The following is a 20,289-nucleotide window of genomic DNA, read 5'->3' as shown; positions in this document are numbered from 1 at the left end:
AAATCACTATGATTTATATGCTAAGAAAGGAGAGCAAATGGAATCATACAACCAGAGAAGGCAACAAATAAGGGGAAGAATTAAAAAAGGAACAAAGAACAAGGGCAACATATAGAAAATAGTTACAAATGTTGTCACGTGCGGTTCAGTCAGTTCCAACTCATAGTGAACCTATGCACAACAGAACGAAACACTGCCCGGTCCTACACCACCCTCAAAATCACTGCTATGCTTGAGCCCATTGTTGCAGCCACTGTGTCAATCCATCTTGTTCAGCGTCTTCGTCTCTTTAGCTGCCCTCTACTTTACTAAGTACAATGTCCTTCTCCATGGACTGGTCCCTCCTGATAACATGTCCAGAGTATGTGAGACAAAGTCTCACCATCCTTGCTTCTAAAGAGCATTCTGGATGTACTTCTTCCAAGACAGATTTGTTTGTTCTCCTGGCAGACTATGGTATATTCAGTATTCTTCACCAACACCATAATTCAAAGTCGTCAGTTCTTCTTCAGTCTTCCTTACTCATTGTCCAGTTTTTGAATGCATATGAGGCGGCTGAAAATATCACAGCTTGGTTCAGGTGCACCTTAATCCTCAAAGAGACATATTTGCTTTTTAACACTTTAAAGATGTCTTTTGCAGCAGATTTGCCCAATGCACATCACTTGATTTCTCGATTGCTGCTTCCAAAGTGCTGACTATGGATCCAAGTAAAATGAAATCCTTGACAACTTCAATATTTTCTCCATTTATCATGATGTTGCTTATTGGTTCAAACATGGTAGATATTAATTCAACTAGATCAATAATCACTGTAAGTATGAATGGTTCTAAATTACACCAATTAAAAGACAGACATTCTCAGAGTGGTTTAAAAAACAGGACCCAACTATATGTTGTCTACAAGAAAGCTACTTTGTGTATTAAGACACAGGTAGATTAAAAGTAAAAGGATGAAGAAAGATATACCATGCTAACATTAATCCAAAGAAAGCTGGAATAACTATACTAATTGCAGACAAATCAGATTTCAGAGCAAGGAAAATTATCAGAGATAAAGAGGGGCATTACATAATGATAAAAATCCAATTCTCAAAAAAGACCTAACAACCCTTAATGTGTATGCATCTAAGAACAGAGCATCAAAATACAGAAGGCAAAAACTTGATATAACTGCAAGGAGAAATAGGCAAATCCACTATTACTGCTGGAGACTTAAACATTCCCCAGTAAGTGATTAACACATGCAGCAGGCAGAAAACCGGTAAATGATACAGTAAATGAACAGCACCATCAATCATCTGAAGTTAATTGACATTTATAGAATACTTTATCCAACAGCAGTAGAATACACATTCTTCTCAAGTTCACATGGGACATTCACCAAGACAGACCACATCCTGGGCCATAAAACACCTTAACAAATTTAAAAGAATAGAAATCATACAAAATATGCTTTCCGACCACAATGGAATTAAACTAGAAATCAATAACAGAAATATAGCTAGAAAATCTCAAAATATTCAGAGATTATATAAAACACTTCAATAACACATAGGTCAAAGAAGTCTCAAAAGAAATTTAAAAAATATTTTGAGATAAATGAAAATGGAAATATAACTTACCAAAATTTGTGAGATACAACAAAAGCAGTACTTAGGAATTTGTAGCACTAAATGTGTATATTTAAAAAGAAGAGATATCTAAAATCGATAACCTAAGCTCCCACCTTAGGAAACCCAAAAAAGAAGGAAAAATCAAATTCAAAGTAAGTACAGGAAAAGAGGAATAACTAAAATCGCAGCAGAAATTGTGAAATTGAAAAAAGGAAATTAATAGGAAAAAAATCAATGAAACCAAAAGCTGTTTCTTTGGGGGGTAAAAAAAAAAGCAATAAAACTGACAAACCTCTACTTAGGCTAATCAAGACAAAAAGAGATTAGACACAAATAACTATATTATAAATGAAAGAGGTACCATTATGGCTGACCCCATAAACATTACAAGGATATAAAAGAAATACAATGAAGATCTCTATGCTTACAATTTTAATAACATGGATAAATGGAACAATTCCTTGAAAGACACAAAAATGGAAGCAATAATTAATAACCTTCCAAAACAGAAAGCACCAGGCACAGAAGATTTCACTGATGAATTCTACCAAACATCTAAAGAAGAATTAAAACCAATTCTTCTCAAATCCCTCCAATAAACAGAAGCACAGGGAACAAACACTTTCCAACTTATTCTAGGACAACACTGCCCTAATACCAAAACCAAACAAAGGCATTACGAGGAAGGAAAATTACAAACCAATATTTCTGATGAACATAGATGTAAAAATCCTCAACAATATATTCTTAAGTCACATCCAACAATGTACAAAAAGAATTACACACCATGGCCAAGTGGAATTTATCTCAGGTACGCAAGGTTGGTTCAACATTAACAAATCGATTAATGTAATCCATCACATCAATAGACTAAAGAAGAAAAGTCATATGATCAGATCAATAGATGCATAAAAAGCATTTCACAAAATCCAGTACTCTTAAGACACAATACTAAAGAAGAACACAGTTGGAAGGCTGACACTACCTAATTTCAACACTTACTATAAAGCTACAGTGATCAAGACAGTATGGTACTGACAAAGAAGCAGACAAATACATCAGTGGAACAAAACAGAGAGCCCAGAAATAGACTCACACAAACACAGTCAACTGATCTTTGACAAAGAAGCAAAGGCAATTCAATGGAGAATCAATCTTGCCAACTAATGGTGCTGAAACAACATGCCAAAAATTTTTAAAAATCTAGACATAGGGCTTACATCTTCCACGAGAATTAATTCAGAATAGATCAAAGACCTAAATGTTAAATGCAAATCTATACAACTTCTAGAAGACAGCAGAGCAGAAAATCTAGGTGATCCTGGGTTTGGTGTTGACTTTTTAGGTATAATATCAAAAGTATAAGCCATAAAAGAAAAATATTGTTAAATTGGACTTCATTAAAATTATAAACTTGTGCTGTGAAAGACTGTTAAAAGAATGAAAAGACAAGTCACAGACCGGGAGAAAATATTTCCAAAATGCACATCTGATAAAGGACTTGTATTTAAAATATACAAAGAACTCTTACAGCTCAACAATAAGAAAACAAACGACCTAATTTTAAAATGGACCAAAAACCTGAACAGAAACCTCACCAAAGAAGATATACAGGTGGAAAATCAACACATGAAAAGATGCTCAGCATCATATGTCATTAAACCAAAAAAAAACCAAACCCATAGTCATCAAGTCGATTCCAACTCTTAGCGACCCTATAGGACAGAGTAGAACGGCCCCATAGGGTTTCCAAAGAGCAGCTGGTGGATTTGAACTGCTGATCTTTTGGATAGCAGCCGAGCTCTTAACCACTGCACCACCTGGGCTCCTCATATGTCATTAAGGAATTGCAAATGAAAACAATCAGATATCACTACCCATCTATTAAAAAAAAACCAAACCCTGTGCCATCGAGTCGATTCCGACTCATAGCTACCCTATAGGACAGAGTAGAACTGCCCCATAGAGTTTCCAATGAGCGCCTGGCGCATTCAAACTGCTGACCCTTTGGTTAGCAGCCGTAGCACTTAACCACTACGCCACCAGGGTTTCCACAAAAAAAAAAAAAAAAAGAAAGGCTAAATTCCAAAACACTGACAAAACCAAACACTGATGAGGACTGAAGCAATAGGAGCTCTCACTCATTGCTGGTGGGAATGCAAAATGATACAGCCACTTTGGAAGACAGTCTGGCGGTTTCTTACAAAGCTAAATATAGGCTTACCATACGATTCTGCAATCATGATCCTAAGTATTTTACCCAAGTGTCCATGTCCGCATGAAAACCAACACGCGAGTGATGAAAGCAGCTTTATTCATAACGGCCAAAACTGGAAGCAACCAAGATGTCCTTTAATATATGACTGGATAAACAAACTGTGGTGCATCCATACCATGGAATATTATTCCGCAATAAAGAGACATGAGCTATTAAGCTACGAATAGACATAGAAGAAACTTAAATGTGTACTGCTAAGTACAAGATGCCAGTCTGAGAAAGGTATACTCTGACTCCAATTACATGATATTCATGATTACATGATACATGATATTCTATGACATGTACTGCTAAGTACAAGATGCCAGTCTGAAAAAGGTATATTCTATGACTCCAATTACATGATATTCTAGAAAAGGCAAAATTATAGGGCCAGTGAAAAGATGAGTGGTTGCTGGGGGTCAGAGGGAGGGTATAAAGATGAATAGGTAGGGCACAGGGTATTTTTAGGGCAGCGAAATTATTCTGTATGAGACTGTAATGGTGGACACATGGCATTAAGCATGTGTCAAGACTCATAGAACTATACAACAGAAACAGTGAACCCTAAGGTGAAGTATGGACCTTCAGTTAAGAATGTGTCAATACATTGGTTCATCAACTGTCACAAATGTTAACAGAGGAATGCAAGGTGACCAGAGCAGAAACAATGTGCAGGGGGGAGGGGCTGTATAGGAAGTTTCTATAATTTGCACAGTTTTTCTGTAAACCTAAAGCTGCTCTAAAAAATAACGTCTATTTAAACACAAAGGATATAGAGAATGGTAGCACAACTTGAACAATGAAACTAGGGTTTCTGAATTATATATGTAGAAATTGCTGAAATGGTGTCTTCGGTTGTATACACTGTCACCAAAATTTTTTTAAATGTTAAAAAACAAACAACAAACAAACCCCAAACCCTCCCCCAGCGTTCCCAATATTCATAAATGATGCCATTCACTACCTAGTTACTCAAGTCTCAAAACCAACAGCCACGTTAGTTTCCTCCTTTTCCCCCACTCACATATCCAATTTATCGGCAAGTCTTTCCAATTCTTACACCAAAATATATTCTGAATCTCTGTACTTCTGTCCTGCTGCCCGCTTAGTCCACACTGACATCATTTCTTACCTAGACTACTATAAAAGCCTCTAACTTGCCTTCCTTTTTCCACTCATATTCCTCACAGAAGCTAGAAGTCTTTTTAAAAAATATATCAGATCAGGTTCCTCTCCTCCTTAAAGATCTGTAATGAGACCCCAGTATTTAAAAACTGAAATCCAAACTTTACCATTGCCTACAATGCCTTGCATGATTTGCATTATGCTTACATCTCCAAACTTATTTCATATCACTCTTTCATTCTTGCTTCCTTCACTTTATCTTTTGTATCCTCTCTGTTCCTCAGCATATAAAACTCCTTCCCACCTCAGAGCTTTTAATGTCTTTTTCTGACTGACCATTCTGTGCCTAGCTTTTCAAATATTTGGCTCATTCTCATCATTCTGGTCTCAGCTCTGAGGTCCCTACTGCGGATTGGGGATCCCAGGAAGCAGACTCCATTAGAAGATTAATATGTAGGAAGTTTATTTAGGAGCACTCTCAAGATTAGCACTGTGGAGGGAAGGAATGGAAGGACCACTGAGCAGAGGGTGAAGACGAGCTGCAGTGAAGCTACTCCAAGGCCTCAGATGGCCCCACAAGGGGGTCTCAGACAAAGACGGCCCTTCAGAGTTTTCCCAACTTGAGGGGACAGGGCCTTTATACCTCCACATTGACCAGTCATTGGATTTAGGTTGTCCCAAGAAGCAACATGAGCTTGGGTGAGGTGGCTCTCTTCAGCTAAAGTAATTGACAAAGAAAGTGACAGCTGAGGGCTGTCAAGTGAAGTGTTAATGACATCCTTTGCTGTAGCTACCGGTATAAGTCTTCCAGCCAAGAGCTGTAGCTGGGCAGGGTAATATAATATCCAGTCTAATACCTGCATTGCTTGAATACTCTTCCTTCATGTAAACTCTGGAAGCTGATATTCCAGGACTCTAAGGGATTACTTGTCAATGAGAATCTTAGAGACAGGATGAATTACAGCCCTCTGCTGCTAGTCTTGGTACTGCAACTAATATTCATCATCTTCCTCCTCTACTATCCATTTCAGAGTTCTCTCATCCTCGGGTGACACCCCTGCTGGTCCAGATTGCTTACCGGGGATATGACCCAGACCCTCATCCTGAGGTTACTGAGCACTTCTCAGCGTGACTGATGTACTTGTCCATTTACTGTTAAAATGGGCAAGGGAGTACCGAGAGACATCCAAGTGAATCACGAGGATGCTAAATGTATTTCTCCCTGTCCCCGCTATGTAATAGTCATCCTATCTACTTCGTGATGATCAGAGTAAATTGACCCTTGCCAGAATGATTCCTCTTCTTGCCTACTGGTCCACTGGCACAAGAGGTCCAAGGTGCCTTGAGGGGCAACCAGTATACAGTTCAAAGGGAATGGTGGTGTGTCCACCGGTGGACGCATTCTCCCTTTGGGTATCATGATCTCTCAAAGCTCAGAGTTAGAATGACAAGAAGCATAAATTTCCTAAGTAGATCACTGGGAGTACTGGTAAGACCACCACTTGGTTTTTGAACATGGATCTTAGCTGTTGGGGACACAGTACTATATGATCACTGATTTACTTTGTATACTGCATCCTGGAGGATGTCACCTAATCCTCACAAGTTATTGTCTTCAAGAGTGTGCCTCACATACCTTCAGGAGGCCATTTCATCACTCCCTTGAACTGACTGCATCTGAATGTATTTAACAGACCAGCACACTCCACAGTTATGAGCTCATTGCTGCCTCCTTTGCTGCAAAGTGAGTCCCCTTGTCTGATGCAACACTGTGTGGGATCCCATGCTAATGGACTAAACACTGTTTAAACCCTGGGATAGGGTGTTGACTGAGGTCCTGCAGGCATGAAAGGCAAACAGCACCTGGAGTAAGTATTGGTTCCTATTAAAAACGAATTGAAGCCCTGTCAAAATGAATTGAAAAGGTCCAGTGTACTCAATATGGCTCCAAGTGGCTGGCTGGTCTCCTTGAGGAATGGTGCTCAACATCATACTGTTGCTGACATGTTGAACATTTAGTGTAGCAGTAAATGTTGGCCTTGGTGAGTGAGAGCCCATGTTGTTAAGTCTATCCTGCTTTCTTGCCACCACAGCTATCTGTACCGTGATCACTGATGAAAGGTGAGCTGTCATGAGGCTGAATCATTCTGCCTACTTGATTACTTAGTTGATTATTTAGCACTTATTCTGTGGTACATATTCTCTGGTGGATGTTAACATGCCTTACAAAGATCTTCACACCTTGTTCTCATTTCTATAGGTCCATCCACATGCCTGTACCCTATAACGCTTTGTCTCCTATCTTCCAATCTTTCTCCTTCTAGGCCCCTAATTAACTAGCCAGAATATTTGCCATTGTCAATGAGTTCAGTGGCCTGGGGCCACTTCTCCATCTGTGCAAAGTGGATGACCAGATGCATGGCCAGAAGTACTGCCTTTGGGAGCACTTTCCCTCAGTGCTGCCTTTCAAGGCTACACTTTTGTGGGGCTCTGGGGCAGCCATGTATCATTTTTTGGCTTTCATCCACGTGCCAGCTGTGCTATCTGTGAACCAAACTCAGACATTTTCCTCCTCTGAGAGTTAGTCAAATGGACACTTCAATATGGCCATAGGTATGAGCTGAGGGAGAATCACTGATGCAATAGTGGTGGATGACATGGGGATCTAGAGTCCCTGCTCAGTCAACTTGTTTATGTCCTCTGATTCTTTTCATGTTCAATCTCCAATGTACTACTTTCATCTTATGATTGATGGCTGCTGGCCTTGCCTGTCTTTATTGACCTGGTGTGTCTGATTGAACCCAGCTCATGATGGGCAGTTCTGGACACATGGTTACCTGGTATCTCGTGGTCAATTTCTTTATTTCTACCAGGGTTCAACAGCATTCTAGGGCTTCTTTTAAAGATATAATTATTTGCTGCAGTTGCAGATGGCATGGCCTTGATCCAGAACCACAGAGGTCAGAATTGTAATTCTCCCACTGAAGCTTGCCATAAAATCAGCATGACATACTCTCCCAGCATGATACATCTAATACCATAGAGTCAGCTGGGTTATAATATCCTGCCAGCAGAGCTGCTTGTACTGCAGCCTAGACCTTCTGTAGAGCCCTTTCTGGCTCTAGATTTGACTCAAAGTTGGCAACCTTTAGTGTTACCTGGTATAGGAGCCAAATCAGTATCTCCAGTTGTAGAGTATGTGTATGGTTGCCTTCAAATTCCAAAGAAATCTACCAGGCATTATTCTTCCTTTTTCATGCTAGGAGGTATAAAATACAATTATTCGTCCTTTACTTTGGAAAAGATATACTGGCATGTCCCAGATCATTTTATCCCTAAAAAATGTTCTGATGTAGTGAGCCACTAAATCTTTATTGACTTTATCCACCCTCTCCTCAGAATGTATATGTCTTACAAAACCTCTAACATACTTGCCATTTCTTATTATCTGGTCCAATTAACATAATCTCATCAATATAGTAGACCAGAGTGATGTATTTTGCAGAATATACAGTCATTCAAGATCCCTTCAGATTGTATTAGGATAGAGAGCCAAGGAGTTTTTATAGCCCAGGGCAAATAAATAAATGTATACTCTTGCTGTGCATTTCTGATGGGATGGAAAAAATGAATTTGCCAAGTCAATGGTACCATATCATGTCCTTAGGCTGTGTTAATCTCCTCGGAGACAGGATACCATATTTGACACAACAGCTACAACTGGAGCTACTATTTGCTTGAGCTTGTGGTAGATCCACTGTCATCCTTCAGGAGTCATCCAGATGGATTTTTGCAGAGATCAGAAGAGTAAGTTAAATGGAGATACGAGGGGGACCAGGACTCATACATTCTTTAAGTCTTTAAAGGTGGCCTTAATCTCTACCACTCCCCCAGAATGTGATATTGTTTTTTATTTACCATCTTGGCCTGTGGAGGTAAGCAGGTTCAGAATACTCTACTTGGCTCTCCTAGCACAACAGTTCTTACTCCAGAGTCAGGGAGCCACTACCTTGGTTATAGCAACTACCAAGTATGCCTGTTTCAATTATATGTTTGGCAACTGTGGAAATGCTTATCAGGTGAGCCCATGGACCCAGTGTGCCCACTATAAACCAGACAAGGGCCATAATTCCATTTCCTAACTTGCCTACAAATGACCCCACTTTGGCAATGGGCCTATGATGATGTTTTGAGTCCTTGGGTATGGTTACCCAAGTTAGTGGTGATATGTCTCTTTGCAGAAGTACTAAGGTAATTATTGTGTTTCGCCTGTGGTAGTGCAGGGATCTACTCCCAGCAACCCAGTCTCTCCTTCAGAAAATGAGTATAGGTTCTGAAAACTACAGAACAGGTGATGAATTTGTATCGGGCACCTGTCCTCCGCCTCCTGATGATCAATCCTTCCTTTCTTCTGGTTGTATGATTTGCAGAAATACCCTCAATGGCTGGCCATCTATCTTGCCACAAAGAAACTATGTTTCATTTACTATCATTTGTGGATCAGGCACTTCCTGACTGCTATTACAAACTGGCCACTTATTAGAATACTTTATTCTGCCTTTGTCATCCCCTAGCCTCTATTATTTTGGAATTCTATCATCTCCATTGTTATCAGTGAGTCCAATCCTATAATAGCATCTCCTACTGTCAACAGTTCTCAGTGATGCCGGGGTTCCTCTCACTAGCACATTCCTTTTTCCAAATGTCTTCTAGGCCCAACTGTAAAATATAGTAGTCCAGTTGGGTAGAAGTAGTTCAGGGTCCTTCATGAGGCTGCACTGAAGATGCTGACCTGTGCTGCAATCATCTGAAGGCTTGCCTGAGACCAGAGCAACTTCTTCCAAGAAGGCTCACTCACATGGCTGGCAAGTTGGTACTGGTTGCTTTTTGGAAGCCTCAGTTCTTGTCCACACAAGCAACTCCAAAGGACAGCTTGAATGACGTGGTGGCTGGTTTCCCCCAGAGTAAGCAATTCAAGAGACCAAGGCAGAAGCCACAATGCCTTTTATTACCTAGTTTTGAAAGTCGTGTACCCTTACTTCTACAGTATTCCTCGGACCACACAGGTCAGGCCTATTCAGTGTGGGAAGGGACTACACATGGGTATAAATACCATGAGCGTTCTTAGCAGCCGTCGTGATGGCTGGCTACTATAGTCCCCCCTCTGACTCCAATGATGTGTATTCCTGCCACTTGCAAAATATTTTCACCTGTTCCCAAGTGCCACAAAAGTCTCAAATGTTGACAGCATCAGCTCAAACTTCAGGAGTATCACCTAAATCAGGTCCAGGTGTGAATGAGACTCTTCTATTACAGTTTCTTGATAACACCTCCTCAAGTACAATTCCTCTTGATCAGAATAACTCTGACCCAAAGATTCAAGAAATCAGCCCTCCTCCCTCACCCTCCACACACAAAAACCCAAAATAAAATTGTGGGATAAATGTAGGTTAACCACTACACATACTCCTATTCAAAAAAGGGGGAAACATGAAGCACACAGGTGTCACTGATCCACAGAATTTCTGATATCCACCAAGGCAACATGTTGTCAATTCCTTGGTTAGGACACAAGACCAGAGAATAATTCTCCATCGATCTCACCTCTACCCTCCAGGCTCTTGGTTCCAGTCTCTGAGTCATCCTTCCTTTGCCATAAAAAGCAGCCCATGTTTGCAGCTCAGCTTTTCAACCTATTTCTGCCTATAGACGTTTGGTGGTTCAAAAGCCTCTTATCGTTTTGTACTGTCTCTGTCCTTTTAGGTACAAGCTGGTGGTACGTCTTCCAGTATAACTCTCTTTAAGACACTGGGTTCACTCTAGGCACAAGAGCCACACACACAAATATATTTGAGATAATCCCTTCTCTACCTTGGGTTTCTGCTCAGGCTCCTGAGGAAAAATGCCCTTAGATTGTTAGAATCCCTACTGTGCCACTGAATGGCTCTCTGAAGCACCACCTTAGATCCTCCTGAGGTCTTGAAACAAAGTGTTTTTCAGTCACCAACTTGGCTTCAACTTTAGACCATGTTTTTCTGACAATCCTCTAGACTTGATCTTTGCTTGGAAGACAACTCTTAATTTTAACAGCATCTGCCATCTGCAGAGGATGGGAATTCTCAAAACCAATATCTGGATCCTTCCTTTTTTCACAGTTCTTTCTTTAGCTTACCTCTCTCTCCTTTCACCTATACTATATTTTACTACAAGGCAACAAGAAGCAGCCAGGAAATTCCTTCAACAATCTGGCTTTCCACATTACTACAGGTGACAGTGTTGATAAACTTTCTGCCACGACATAATAAGGCTCTTCTTTCCTCCAGTTTTCAATAACGTTTTCCTCACTTTCCTTTAACCTCTCAATGGTAGCTACCTCCAAGACATCAGGCTTCTGCTAACCATCTGCCCTTTAGGCTTTCACTAACATTCTCCTCAAGGTTCTTCCAACTTCTACCCAGTACGAAGTCAACTCCCACATTTTTAGGTTTTTGGTTGTGGCAGCATCCCACTTCCAGGTACCAACACCTATTTTAGTTCTCTATTACTGAGTAATAAATTACCAAAAACTTAGTGGTTTCAAGCAACAATAAATATTTGTGAACAAAAAATTAATGTTCACATACTGTATCCACTTTGGCTCAACTTTTAAAAACAAGAACATTTGTAGATACTATTACAGTTTATTGAAAACCTGATTCTATTTTGAAGAAAAAGGAAAGATGTAGCTTTTTGTAATATATTACATAAATTTCATTTGGATTTTTCTCAAAGAAACATGATGTCTATTACCTTTTATTAGTATGTGATTATTTTTCTTGGTATTTTCAGTAACAAACATTTACCATTAACTGTAAACTAAATTTCAGGAACCATCAAGAAAGTGAGACCTGTGAAACAATACCTTGCACAAATGTTTGATCTGGATACCTGCCACCAAGTTAGCAGGTTCATCCTCAAAATACTGGCTTTGAACTGATTCATAAAATTGGATTTTTTCTTTATTCTTCTCAGATGGTTCCCCAGACCAGTAAGAGTGCTAAGAAGGGAATAAAAATATCATCACCATGATGGCATTGAAAAATACTTCGCCTGTTTTGCTTTGTATTACAATGAATTGCAGGAATTTTCTTGGGATTTAATTTTGGAGACAATTGGCTATCATTTGAATGCCCAGGGCATAAAAACAAAGTATTCTATTAAAATTATAACCCCAAAATGATCTCATAGTGAAAAGTATTATATCACTTCTCTGAGCCATATAAAAGCCAATGGCATTAAGGGAAAAGATTGAGAAGGGAAGGCAAGATTTAGATGTCCCCCCTTGTCTATGGTTCTAACTCTAAGCTATCTGGGCTAACTCAGGAAATGAAGCAGGTGGGTCAGTGCCTAGATATGGGATATAACTAAACCTCTCCTCATTGGCGTTCAAAGACCCACCACATACTCATTTCTTTATGCCCTGAGTTCAGTCTTTCATGAAATGCTTGGCTGGAAAAGGCAGAATTTATACAGTTTGGGGTTGCAGGCCATGACCAAGAGATTATTTATATTTATGTATATCGGAGGGCTTACAATGTATTATGAAAAGGCTAGTGAATGAGTATGGCTGGAGTGTAGATGAGAATTATTCTTTCATCTGATCTATTGATTAAATTATAGACAGTACAAAATTAATCCATGATGGCTTTCATAGCTATTACAAAACAGGTTCTGAAGGACTGTGGTCTCTCTTCATAACAGAAGCATTGTAACTCACCAGCAAGAAAAAGTTCCATGGCTTAGGCACACCATACTCTCCCGGAAAGACAGCTTCTATATACCAGGCCACAAGGCCATACAAGAAAGCATCAAACAAAAGCATTCCCAGTATATAGGCAAAGACAAAGTTATCTGTTTGTGTTGATGACAAAATGTTATTCCATTTAATTCCAATATCTAAAACACAACAGGAGACATTTAATATAGGTTCCAACTGAGACTAAAACAGAGTTATTTGTCTTCATCATAATTAAACAGAAAAGAAAATAAAATGTGTTTTTACTCTCTAGAGATACCTACTGTGAACAACTACTTTCTTATACCCTTAGAATTTAGATTACCTGAGAGGACAACTGAATATGTACCATGAAAGGCACTCTGTCCTATACCCCAAACCAAAAAACAGTTGGCAATGACCAAAACAAAAATAAAGTATACCAAAAGATTAGGAAAACAAGATTTAAAAACAATAAGCAGAACTATGGATTAAGAAACGACCTTCCTCTCTCTACTCTTCCTCATACTAGCTGAATGTTTACAAGAATATATAATTCTGGAAAAATATTTACAATCACTGAGAAGTAAGGATGTATGCTGACTACAGAACAAATGAGTAGAATCTTTGCGTAGATAATGCATGGATGGAAAAGGGAAGAAAGAAATTACTAAAAGCAAATCCATGTTGCTTCTTCCCCTACCACTAGACAGAGGGTGGCAATTCTGGAAAAGGAGTAGGAAGAGACCCTAACAGACTTGCAGTAAATTTTTAAAAGGACTGTGGAGATACCCACACTATAGAGGATGATATAAATTAGTCTAATTTTTTGGAGGGCAGTTTAGCAATATCGAGCAATACTAAAATGTGAATATCTGATGAGACAACAAGGATACATCTACTAGAGCAAGGCAAAATAATACTCACTCTCTGCTTCCGCCTTCACTAGTAATTGAGTTCCCAGTGCCATTGCAATATTTGAGCTGAGACAGGAAGCCAGCTTCTGGATGACTGTCATCTTTGGATAGCTTTGAGAAATGATGGTATATGGCAAATATGTGGCAAAATAAAGGAATCCTCCAAAAGAAACAGCATAAAAAGCTGCATATAAGGAGGAAATTTTAAGGTCAATTATAATGATTTGCCAAAATCTAAAATAAAAATAACTTTATTATAAAATAGCACACAAAAATAAATTTTATGAGATAAAGGAATAGATGTTTTCTTCACCATTGCTTCCCCCAGCACATAATAAAATGTCTAGCACATAGTAAGTGCTCAAACATTTTTTTGAATTAATTAAAGACTGAAATGAAACATTTGAGGAACTAACTTTTCTTGAATTTATCCACCTATATGCAATGAAGATGAATATTATAGCTTTTAATGGAAAATTTTCATATTTATTATTACTCAGCATAAGAAATTGTAAATTTATATTTCTATTGGCATAATCTGAAAATACACAGGCTGTGTTTCCAGACACTTTGAGGTTCAGTCTATGTCATGACTGTTAAAAAAATTATTAGGTGCCGTTTAATCAGCTCCAACTCATAGTGATGTCAAAGAAAAGGATGTGGCTTAGAGTATTAAGAGTTCTAAAAAATACTGAAAAGAGTTCTGATAAAATACTGAAAATTCTTGTCAAGAGACCCACTAACTCCATCAGGAGTTAAAATTCAGCACCCCAATTAAAAGTAGATATTATGAATTTTATTAGGAGTGATTCCTGCTTTCTCTCTTTACCTCACTCCACACATCCCACCCACCAACTAAAACATTTACATTTTATGCACTAATCGATGTGTCTTATTTTTCACAACTAAAATCTTAAACAGAATGAGAGGGAATAAACTGGAGACAACAAATACAGACAGTTCTCTTATGAACTTTTGTGACAAAGGAGTACAAGGAGTACAAAGGCAGCAGCTAAAGGGAGAATCGAGGTTAATATAATGTTACTTAAGTTTGGAGAAATAACAGTGTATTTGTATGGTAGAGTAAATGATTCAGTAGAGAACAAAAAAATAAATAAAAAAGATTCTTTAGAAGACAGAGAACTAGAGAAAGTATGTCTTTGAATGGGTGAGAGTACATGGAATCCAATGTGTAAACAGAATTTAGCTTTAGATATGAGAATGAAAAGGAAGAGTATGTGAGTATATACCCTACCAGGTGTGTGATATTTCCATTTTCCTTATGAAAGCAGGTAACACTGAGAGTAGATGGAGGACAATATTTGGAGGTTTGAGGAGAAAGTAGGGGTGTAGAGAATCATCTAGGTGAGTAAGAGCATATGAACTAGAGACTTATAGTGGGCGTGGTTGTGTTTTTTGTTTGTTTTCCCTTTGAAGCCTAAATCATAAACAAACAAAAGAAGTGCACACAGAGTCAATGGGGAGTTAAATTTAACCAAGGAAATATATAAAATACAACTGGTAACATAGCATCAAAATATATAAGGCAAAAATTCCCAAATTTTGAGAAGAAATACATAAATCTACAATCATAGCTGGAGATTTAAACATATCTCTCTTAGTAACTAATGAACCAAATAGAAAAAAATCAGTAAGGATGTAGAAAAGTGAACAATGAGATTAATAAATGTTGCCTAATGGACATACATAGCTACTATACCAAACAACCTCGTAATATACATTTCTTTCAAGCATACATGGTGTATTTATTTTAGGAAACAGAGCACAAAGTCAGTCCCCAAAAATTTCAAAGGAGTTAAATTAAGTTGGAAACCAAAAAAATCCAGAAAAAAACCTAATATGTTGGAAAATTAATACACACACCTAAATAATTCTGAAGTTCAAGACGAAATCATAAAAAAAAAAAAAAGAGTTCTAAAATATTTTCATGGAAAAACAGCAAAACCTTATTTATCAAAATTTGTGGAATGCTGCCAAAGCATTACGAAGAGGGAAATGTCTAGACTTAAATTCACTTATTAAACTAAATATTGAAAATAAATAAGCCAAATGTCTATTACCAGAAGTTAGGGGAAAAATGCAAACACAAAGTTTATGTAAGGAAAAAAATAAAAATGAAAACAGAAATTAATGAAGTATAAAATAAACATAATCACAAGGATCAAAAAAGAAAAGAGTTGATTCTCTGAAAAGCCAATAAACATTCACATGAATTCAATCAAGGAAAAAAAAAAAAAGAGAAGACACAAATGGCCAGTACAAGGAATAAAAGATGTGTCACTACAGATGCTACAGACTTTAAAAATATTAAAAGAACCATATTAATCTAACAATATTATACCAATAAATTTGAAAACATACTAAGAAGATAAACTTTAAAAAATACAACTTAGCAAAACTGAGTGAAGTAATCTAATAAAAAAACTTATAATAATAAGAAGACCACTTTATGAAGAAAAAAGTTGTTAAATTTCAGTAAGAGAAAATGCATTGTGGCTCTTTTTTTTTTTTTTTTTAGTGAAAATGTACACACTAAAATATTCCTCAGAACATCTTCCACATCTGGAATTCAATAACATTGATTATATTTTTCACATTGTGCCACCATTATCCTTTCCCAAAATATTCCACTACTGTTAACATAAACTCAACTCCCCTCCTCCCCCGCCAAACAAAAACTTCCCCTTTCTCCATCCATCCCCTCCCTGGATAATTATTAATGATCTTTGGTGTGTGTATATATATATTTTTTATATAAGTGAAATAATATTTATCCTTCTGCAACTGACTTATTTTGTTCAGTATGTTTTGAAGGTTGATCCGTGCTGTGGCACACATTAGAAATTCATTTCTTTTTACGGGGCATAATACTCCATTGTATGCATATACCATTTTGTTTATCCATTCATCTGTTGATGGACATTTTGATTGTTTCCATTTTTTGGCTATTGTGAAAAGTCCTGCAATGAACTTTGGTGTTCAGGTTTCTGTTTGTGTTTCTGCTTTCACTTCTTCTTCTTTGGTTATATACCTAGGATTGGAATTACTGGGTCATATGGGAGTTACATGACCAACTTTCTCAGGACCCACCAAACTGTTTACCACAATGGTTGTACCATTTTACATTCCCACCAGCAATGGATGAAGGTTCCAGTTTCTCTACAACCTGACCAATACTTTTTGTTTTCCTTTTAATATTATCATTCTAATGAGGGTGAGGAGATAGCTCATAGTGGTTTTGATTTGCATATCCTTAATGGCTAACAATGTTGAGCATCTCTTCATGTGCTTGTTGGCCATTTGAATACTGTTTTGGTACGCTGTGTGTTCAAGTCATCTGTCAACTTTTTTTCCTTTTTTTATTGTGCTTTAGGTGAAAGTTTATAGCTCAAGCTAGTTACTTATACAAAAATTTATACACATATTGTTATGTGACACTAATTACAATTGCTATAATGTGATAGCACACTCCCCCTTTCCACCCCAGGTTTCCCACGTCCATCCAACCAGCTCCTGTCCCTTCCCGCCATCTCATCCTGCCTCCGGTCAGAAGCGGCCCATTTGGTCTCATGTAGCTGCTTGAACTAAGAAGCACACTCTTCATGAGTACTATTTTATGGTTTATAGTCCAGTCTAATCTTTGTCTGAAGAGTGGGCTTTGGGAATAGTTTTACTTCTGGATTAACAGAGCGTTTGGGGGCCATGGCTTCAGGGGTTCCTTCAGTCTCAGTCAGACCATTAAGTCTGGTCTTTTTATGTGAATTTGAGTTCTCCACACTTTTCTCCTGCTCCATCAGGGACTCTCTGTTGTGCTCCCTGTCAGGGCGGTCACTGGTGGTAGCCAGACACCATCTAGTTCTGGTCATTTGTCCATTTTTTTGTTGGGTCATCTTTTTGTTAAGTTATAGAAGATATATATATCTTATGTTATATATACATTAATGTGGTGGATATTAGGTCCTTATCTGATAGATGGCTCTTGAAAACTATCTCTCAATCTGTAGGTTTTCACTTTGTTGATAAAGTCCTTTGATGTGCAAAAATATTTAATTTTTATGAGGTCGAATCTGTTTTGTCTTTTGCTGCTCAAGTTTTATTATCATATCTGACAATCTACTGTTTTTTTTTTTTTTTTACTGTTAAAAACTAGGTCCCAAAGCCTCACTCCTATATTTTCTTCTAAGAATTTTACAGTTTTAGTTTTCACATCTAGTTCCTTAATCCACTTCAAATTGGTTTTTGTGTATGGTGTGAGCCATGGATCCTGTTTCATTCTTCTGCATATAGAAATCCAATTTTCCCAGCACCATTTACTGAAGAGATTCTTTCTTCTTCGTTGAATGGACTTGGCACCCTAGTTGAAAATCAGTTGACCATAGATTTATTTCTGCATTTTCAATTCTATCCCGTTGGCCTATATGTCTATTAGGGAACCCTGGTAGCTCAATGGTTAAGTGCTCGGCTGCTAACCGAAAGGTCAGCGGTTCAAACCCATCAGCAGTTCCATAGGAGAAAAGACCTGGTGATCTGCTCCCATAAAGATTCCAAAAGAACAAACCCGTTGCCATCGAGTCAATTCTGACTCATAGCAACTGTATAGTCAGAGTAGAACTGCCCCATGGGGTTTCCAAGGAGTGGCTGGTGGATTCGAACCGCTGACCTCTTTGTTAGCAGCTGAGCTCTTAACCACTACACCACCAAGGCTCCCTAGGAAACCCTACGGGGCAGTTCTACTCTTACATAGAATGGCTATGAGTTAGAATTGACTCTGTGGCACACAACAACATATGTCTATTATATAGTACCAAAAAACCCACTGCCGTCGAGTCGATTCCGACTCATAGGGACCCTATAGGACAGAGTACAACTGCCCCATAAAGTTTCCAAGGAGCGCCTGGTGGATTTGAACTGCCAACCTCTTGGTTAGCAGCCGTAGCACTTAACCACTACGCCACCAGGGTTTCCTATAAGTACCAGGCTGTCTTAATTACAGTAGCTTTGTAGAATGCTTTAAAATCAGGGAGTTCTCCTTTATTCTTCAAGATTGCTTTACCTATTTGGAGTCCCTTGCCATTCCATATAAATTTGTGGATTGGCTTTTCCATTTCTGCAAAGAAGGCCGTTGGAGTATTGACGGAGATTGCACTGAATCTACAGATTGCTTTCAGTAGTACTGACGTCTTAACTATATTAAGCCTTCCCATCCGTGAATATGGCATATGCTTCTATTTATTTAGGTCTTCTTTAACGTCTTTCAAAAATGTTTTATAATTTTCTGTAAGTCTTTCACCTTCCTTGTTAAATTTATTCCTACATACTTTATTTTTGACGGCAATGGGTTTGGTTTATTGAAAATGATGTTTCCTAAATTTCCTTTTCAGCTTACTCATTGCTGATGTATAGAAACCCAACCAACTTTTGTTTATTGACCTTGTACCCTGCCCCTTTGTTGAATTCATTTATTAGTTCTAGTAGCTTTCTTTGGGGTTTTCTACACATAGGACCATGTCATCTGCAAAAAGGGGTAGTTTTACTTCCTCCTTCCTGATTTGAATACATTTTTTTTTTTTCTTGCTAGCCTAATTGCTCTGGGTATAGCTTCCAGAACAATATTGAATAGCAGTGGCTAGAATGGGCATCCATGTCTTGTTCCCAATCTTACTAAGAAAGCTCTCAGTCTTTCTCCAAGGAGTATAATGTTAGATGTGGGTTTTTCATAAATGCCCTTTATTACATTGAAGAATTTCCTTCTATGCCTAGTGTGCTGAGTGTGTATGTCAAGAAAGAGTATTGAATTTTGTCAAAAACCTTTTCTGCATTCATTGAGGTAATCACGATTCCTTTTCTTTTCTTCTGTTAATGTGGTGTATTACACTGATTTTCTAATGTTGAAACACCTTTGCATTCTTGGGACAAATCCCACTTGATCACAGTGTAAAATCTTTTTAACATGTTTTTTTTATTTGGTTTTCTAGTATTTTGCTAAGTATTTTTGCATCTTTGTTCATTAGGGATATTGGTCTGTAGTTTTCTCTTCTTGTGGTGTCCTTGTATGGCTTTGGTAGCAGGATTAGGCTCCCTCACAGTATGAGTTAGGAAGTGTTCCCTTCTCTTCTATTTTTTTAAGAAAAGTTTAAGTAGGATTGTGGTCACCTCTTCTATAAATGTGTAGTAGAATTCCACAGTGAAGCCATCTGGTCCAGGACTTTGCTGTTGTTGTTGGGAGCTTTTAAATTACTGATTCAATCTCTTCACTTGTTATAGGTCTATTGAGATCCATTATTTCTTCTTGAGTCGATGTAGGAAGTTCATGTGTTTCAAGAAATCTATTTTCTCTAAATTATCCAATTTGTTGGTGTACAATTGTTCATAGTATTCCCTTACATTCTTTTTTATTTCTATAGTGTTGGTTGTAATGGCCCCACTTTCATTTCAAATTTTTGTCAGTCTAGCCAAAGATTTGTCGAATTTGTTGATCTTTTCAAAAAACTAACTTCTGGTTTCATTGATTCTCTGTTTTTGTTTTTTTTCTTCTCTATTTCATTCGTTTCTGCTCTGGCCTTTATTATTTCCTTTCTTCTGGTAGCCTCAGGTATA

At 37.9% G+C, this 20,289-nt stretch overlaps 1 protein-coding gene across 1 annotated transcript in view; it reads right to left on the bottom strand.

Moving 5' to 3' along the window:
- The window catches only part of LOC104846752 (phospholipid-transporting ATPase ABCA3-like), a 160,954-nt gene that overhangs the window by 94,981 nt on the left and 45,684 nt on the right, over positions 1–20,289 (bottom strand). Inside the window, exons 8-10 of the mRNA XM_010598550.3 lie at positions 13,682–13,855; positions 12,758–12,936; positions 11,903–12,037 (exon numbers count right to left, since the gene is read on the bottom strand). Coding sequence (XP_010596852.1) covers positions 11,903–12,037; positions 12,758–12,936; positions 13,682–13,855 — 488 coding nt within the window. The remainder of the gene's footprint in view (positions 1–11,902; positions 12,038–12,757; positions 12,937–13,681; positions 13,856–20,289) is intronic.

This window comes from Loxodonta africana, chromosome 12 (genome assembly GCF_030014295.1).
Source record: "Loxodonta africana isolate mLoxAfr1 chromosome 12, mLoxAfr1.hap2, whole genome shotgun sequence".
NCBI lineage: Eukaryota > Metazoa > Chordata > Mammalia > Proboscidea > Elephantidae > Loxodonta > Loxodonta africana.
Note: the sequence above shows the minus strand (reverse complement) of the source record. Positions and strands in the feature narration are given on the sequence as shown.